The 6142-nt window shown below is 48.6% G+C and overlaps 1 protein-coding gene across 1 annotated transcript in view; it reads left to right on the top strand.

Annotated features, from left to right (window-relative positions):
* CASP8 (caspase 8) overlaps positions 1-6142 on the top strand; it is a 33907-nt gene that overhangs the window by 2088 nt on the left and 25677 nt on the right. Inside the window, 2 exon segments of the mRNA XM_075608650.1 lie at positions 665-1008; positions 5910-6015. Coding sequence (XP_075464765.1) covers positions 704-1008; positions 5910-6015 — 411 coding nt within the window. The 5' untranslated portion in view covers positions 665-703.

Below are 6142 nucleotides of genomic sequence, written 5' to 3'. Positions count from 1 at the left end.
ATTAAACATTCACTGGCACTTTGGGACTGACTTAAAATTTTAAGTACAGATTTATTAACAAAAATTCTAGTATGATCCCGCTGTTCTATAATCCCCAGTTTGCCAAAAGGAATGGAGGGGGGTGGATTTGCAGCTTGGATGAGGGGAGGGATAACTCGGATCAGGCACATGATATCTGATAAAGAGATTAAGGGTTTTCTGAGCTTCAGGAGAGGGCTGAACTACGTACGGCCTGGAGAGGTGTTTAGATATCTCCAGTTAAAACATTTTACTATGAAATGCTCTATAATTCAAGATATGTGGACAAAGGCTTAATCTCAATTATCTATTCTGTTGGATATAGATTTTAGTAAACTGAGATACAGCTTTCCAAATATGTTACTGTACATGTGATGCATGTATAGTATGTATCAGTCTGCTGATGGCAAAACATGATATATATATATATTATTGTTTTCTTTGATAAATCTTATGCATTTTTCTTTGCTCCAGTTGCACAGCTGGGAGACCTTGATACGACACGCTATTTATTTTTACTCATGGTGCTTATACTCTTCCGTTTCTCATAGTGTTCTGCAATATGTATGTTGGCACTTTATAAACAAACCATGGTAACAATGCAAAGTGTAGGTTGCTTTTAACATGTGATTTTTCTTCCCTCTAGGAGCAGTGAGTTTATCATATCTACATCACTCTCATTGGCATGGGCGACTTCCATTTTCTCCTGTACTCCATTTGCAATGAGCTGAGACCAGAGGATGTGTGTTCTATGCAATTCTTGTGCCGGGACCTCATCCCACACAGGCACCAGGATATTCATGATGCTAAACACCTCTTCCTCGCGCTGCAGAAGCATGGCTTGCTGGATAAGGACAATATGTTTATCATCATGGAGCTGCTGTTCTACATTCAAAGGAATGATCTCCTCTGGAACAAGCTCCAGATCAAGAGGGAGGTGGTTCAGTCTCAGATGGGAATTCCAGGCAAGGCCAAAATCTCTCGTTACAGGTGGGCAGCACTGACATACACTCCAAGTGTACCTATTTGGCAGGTACACTACATGTACTGTATATAGTTTATGGCTCCTGTAAAACCAGCTGTAGAGAGAGTGTGTGTGTGTGTGTGTGTGTGTGTGTGTGTGTGTGTGTGTGTGTGTGTGTGTGTTGCATAGGTTGCATAGGTTAGGAGACTTCCATAGGAATTGCTTAGAAGTGCTTCTCTCCAGTAGAGGAACTACAGTGGTACCTATTCGTATGTGAAAATGTTGGAGGGTCTGCACTGAGTGTCCCTTTAAAGCAATTTAAAGATGGACGTTCCCTGTGCATGTTTATTTTTTATTTATTTCTTCACAGTACTGTACAATATGGGGTGTGTATTAACCTCTCCGGCCTCACTGGTAAAGTAAACGGTGTATTTTTTTCCTAACACTACAGTATAACCCAAAACGTAAATTAATGAGACTGCTAAATCCCTCTCACTTAGTGACATTATTAGACCTCAAATAACCTTATCTGAGAAGATGAGAGCAGCAATCCATACTTGATCACTAATTTTATTTGTTATTTTTTAAACGTACCTGAACCGTGAGTTCCGTGGGGCTGATCTGGATCTGGCCTGGTGGGCACAAAATGGCTGCAGATTACTTTGTCATTTTTTGGAGTGTCGAAAACGACACAAAGAATCTACAAGGTGAAAAAATGACACATCTTTTAGATCTTGTTCTAATTTGGGCATACTACAATTCCTTCCTAACTCCGCCTTTTACTACGTCAACTGTTCTGTAGTACAGCTCATTACCTTCCTGTCTGTACAGCGTCAGGTTCATCCTCTTCTCGAAAAGCAGATGGAACGGCTGCTTTTAATACCCTGCACATTATTGCATTCACACCACACGCTGGACATTGGTCTAATAATTAAAGATGGGGAACATCAGGTGTGTGAAATCAGAATTTACCAGAACCTCACATTCCAAAACCAAATACAAATACCAGAAACGTAATATTTTTAGAACCAAAACCTCCCCCAAATATTTAGAAACAAAACCAGAACCCCAGGCCATGTGCCCATCCGTTTATCAGTTACAGTATATATTTTCCCTTTCCCAATTGTTTTTATGATTTTATATCTATTTCATTGTTTTTCATGCTTAATTATGCTATTTCCTGCCTCTTTTGAGGTTTCTCTATAATTTTGTGAAAATACAAAATTAACCAATTAGTTTTTGTTAAACCAGAAAGGAAAAAAAAAAAACACAAAAAAATTGTTTTGGAACCAAAACCCAAATACAGTGCCCACCATTATTATTAATATTAGCCTGTGATACTTGTATTGTGCAACACAGTACAGCGAGTCGGGTGTATTCATTCCTTCAAGGCTGGCTACATACTTTGATCATTACTAGTTCTTTGACCGGAAGAGGAAGGTTGATAGAGGGAAAAGAGACACTTCATCTTATACTATATTAGTGAAAGCACTGTATGTTTGCCTGCCTGGATGTCCGGTGTCCCTAGGGGAAATCTCATTGGTCCCTTGGCCCGCCCGCCCGCCCCCGCACACCTCTCATTGGCCTGAGGCGGAGTGACGGGCCAAAGGACACACAGGGACACACACACATAGGGACACACACACAGGGACACACACACACAGGGACACAAACACACACAGGGACACACACACACACAGGGACACACACACAGGGGGACACACACACACACACAGGGACACACACACAGGGGGGGACACACACACACAGGGACACACACACACAGTGACAGACACACACACACAGTGACACACACACACACACACACACACACTGTTACATACATTAGCGGGGCTCACAGTGTTAGCAGCACCCGCGCGCACCTCCTCCTCTCCCCGTGTCTCCCGCGCTTTCACCCCGACCCCCCCCCCCCCCGGCGCCGCTACAGTCAGCGGGACACACACACTATTATTACCCCTTCAGCGCCGCCCCCCCCCCCACCCAGTGTCAGCGGCCGTGCGAGACCCCCCTCTATATCTCCCACCTCTCCCCCCCCCCACACATATACATGCCCCCCCCCTCCCCGGCGCTACAACTCACTCCCTCCCCGGCGGGGGAACAGCCAGTGGCCAGGCAGGCTGCCTCGCGGCGCCGAGTACCCAAGATGGCGGCGCCCGGGACACAGCGGGGGAGCGGCCACAACACGCTGCCTCCCGCCTCAGATCCACGTGGGACCTGCCGGATGGGTGAGTGAGCGGCCTTCACCTCCATTTCCACCACCCCTTCACCTCCCCTCCACTCCAGTGTCAGTGTCTCCCCGATACCCCCCCCCCCCCCCCGGCGCCGCTACAGACAGCGGGGGAGCGAGCGAGCGCCGGGACACAGCGGGGGAGCGGCCACAACACGCTGCCTCCCGCCTCAGATCCAAGTGGGACCTGCCGGACGGGTGAGTGAGCGGCCTTCACCTCCCCTCACCGTCGATCACCTCCCCTCACCCCCTTTCACCTCCCCTCACTCCACTTCTCCCTTCCACCCCCCTTCACCTCCCCATTTATCTCCCCCCCTCCACACCTCCCTTCCACCCTCCCTTGCCCCCCCCTCCGCTCCCCTTTCCACCCCCCCTCCGCTCCTCTTCCCCCCCTCCACCTCTTTTTCCCCTTTCCCCTCCCACCCCCTCCCACACTTCCACCCTCTCCTCTAACCCTTCCCCCCCCTCCTCTAACCCTTCCCCCCCCTCCTCTAACCCTTCCCCCCCCTCCTCTATCCCTTCCCCCCCCCTCCTCTAACCCTTCCCCCCTCCTCTAACCCTTCCCCCCTCCTCCACCCCTTGCCCCCCTCCTCCACCCCTTGCCCCCCTCCTCCACCCCTTGCCCCCCTCCACCACCCCCTCCTCCCCTTCCCGCCGCCCTTCGCCTTCATGCCCGCCTTACCGCCTCCCAACCACCGCCTCTGCCTTTCACCCGCCCTTACTCCGGCCGCCTCTGCCTTTCACCCACCGCCTCACAGCCGCTGCACGCACTCAACAGACACCCGCCACACTCGACACATACCTGCCGCCACACACACCTGCTGCCTCCCGCCCCTACGCACCGACATCACTGACCCACCGCCTCACACCCTAGCAGGACCCCCACTCACAGACAGCACTCACAACCCACGCGCCAGCCGCCGCCTCACACCCTTGCAGGACCCCCACTCACAGACAGCACTCACAACCCACGCACCACCCGCCGCCTCACACCCTAGCAGGACCCCCACTCACAGACAGCACTCACAATCCACGCACCACCCGCCGCCTCACACCCTAGCAGGACACCCACTCGCAGACAGCACTCACAACCCACGCGCCACCCGCCGCCTCACACCCTAGCAGGACACACGACTCAGATTTTTACATCACTTATGGCACCAAAATATACATTGTACTGTGGTGTGGTTACAATAAACCATTTTTATACAACATCGTATTACATTTTCTTCCATCTTTCTTTTCAATATTATTATCCAACCTTTACAACAAACAGTCACCTATTGTTCCACGATTTATAAATAATACTACCTATTACGCATTTACATCCCGGGCAACGCCGGGTCTCTCAGCTAGTTGAAAATAAATCAGAGAAATAAGGCAAATGTTTGTTTTAGGGTTACCATACGTCCGGATTTTCCCCGACATGTCCGGATTTGTAATTGAAAGTAGCCATCCAGGAGGAATTTTTAAATAAATGAAAACGTCCAGGATTTCTGGCGGCGCATGTTCAAGTGGCGACAGCGCATGCGCAGTTGTCGCTCATGCATGTGTGGTCAGCATTGGTCCATGCTTGTGCATTTGGTGTGGCTGCTCGCCCATGCGGGAACAAAAGCCGAGATGAGAGAGCAATGACTTAGTGCTCACGCATGCGCAGTTGGCACTCATTGCTTGCGCATTTGCATTCAGCTTTCCTTTGTGCATGCGTGGTGAATGCAGACTGCGCATGTACGGATTATAGAACACTGCGCATGCGCAATGGGTGTTCCGGCTTGGTGCTGGATTATAGTAGCACTACTTTTACTGCTAGAGAGGCATGCAACACATTGCAAAGAGTTATTCCAGGTTACAATAAGTTAAAGTATCAATCCCGCCTGGGATCTTGTTTTATTTTACCTTATCTGGTGGAGCTTATAGGTGGTCCCCCGGCGTCCTGGGACCTCCAGATCCAGAGATTTTTTTGAGACAGGTTTGAGACACACGCGGGCTCACTACAAACATGGGCCCAGATTCACTAATGGGTGTTACGCGTTAGCACGTCTTAGCTATGCATTCATTTGAATGGCAGTTAAAGTGTGATAAAAAATGGCACCCTTGTTAGTGCAATTGTGTCAAACTCAGTCCTCTAAGGCCACCAACAAGCCAGATTTTAAGAATATCCCTACACGGGTGGTTGTAGGCAAAATGACTGAGCCAATGTGCTGAAGCAGGGATATCTGAAAACCTGACCTGTTGATGGCCCTTGATGACTGGGTTTGATACCCCTGCATTAGTGAATATGGGCCATGGCCAGCAAGGTCACCAATAGAAAGCCGCAACATCATTGCGCAGGAGCGCCTCCCGACCCCTGTGGCCATTTTGTTTCCTCAGTTTGCCTGGTGGACCAACTCGGGCTCTCCGCTCCGGAATCAGGGGGTCCCTGGACAATGGGGGACCAGTAATAATCTCCAATGCCCTCCCCCCCACCCTATTTAGATAAGATAAAAAATTATTTATAACCAGGGTGGCTTCTATAAGACACTTACAATGTTAATTATTTAAATTGTAATTAGGACTAGCCTGGAAAAAGTGTGTGTGTGTGTCTGTTTTATATAACATTTTATGGCTACTTGTTAATAAATGTTTAAATAGAGACGGTGTGTTCATAGTAAATAATGCTTCTCTTTCTCTTCTGCACAGGAATTTACTTTTGGAGCTGAAGGAAAATGTAACAAACGAAGAACTGAAAGCAATTAAAAAAAATTTGCACAATAAGATTTCGAAGTCCAAATTGGACAAAGTCACGGTAAGAAATGCTTTCAATAATCTGTAATAAATACAGAGCAGCTGAAATGATTGTAAAACGGGTCTTAACCTTTGTGGGGCCTGTAGGGTCTGAAACCCATTTGCTCTGCTGTATTGGCCTCACAAAA

The sequence above is a fragment of the Ascaphus truei genome, chromosome 7, assembly GCF_040206685.1.
Source record: "Ascaphus truei isolate aAscTru1 chromosome 7, aAscTru1.hap1, whole genome shotgun sequence".
NCBI classification, from domain to species: domain Eukaryota; kingdom Metazoa; phylum Chordata; class Amphibia; order Anura; family Ascaphidae; genus Ascaphus; species Ascaphus truei.
The sequence above is the reverse complement of the archived record's forward strand: the minus strand, read 5'-3'. Positions and strand labels throughout refer to the sequence as shown.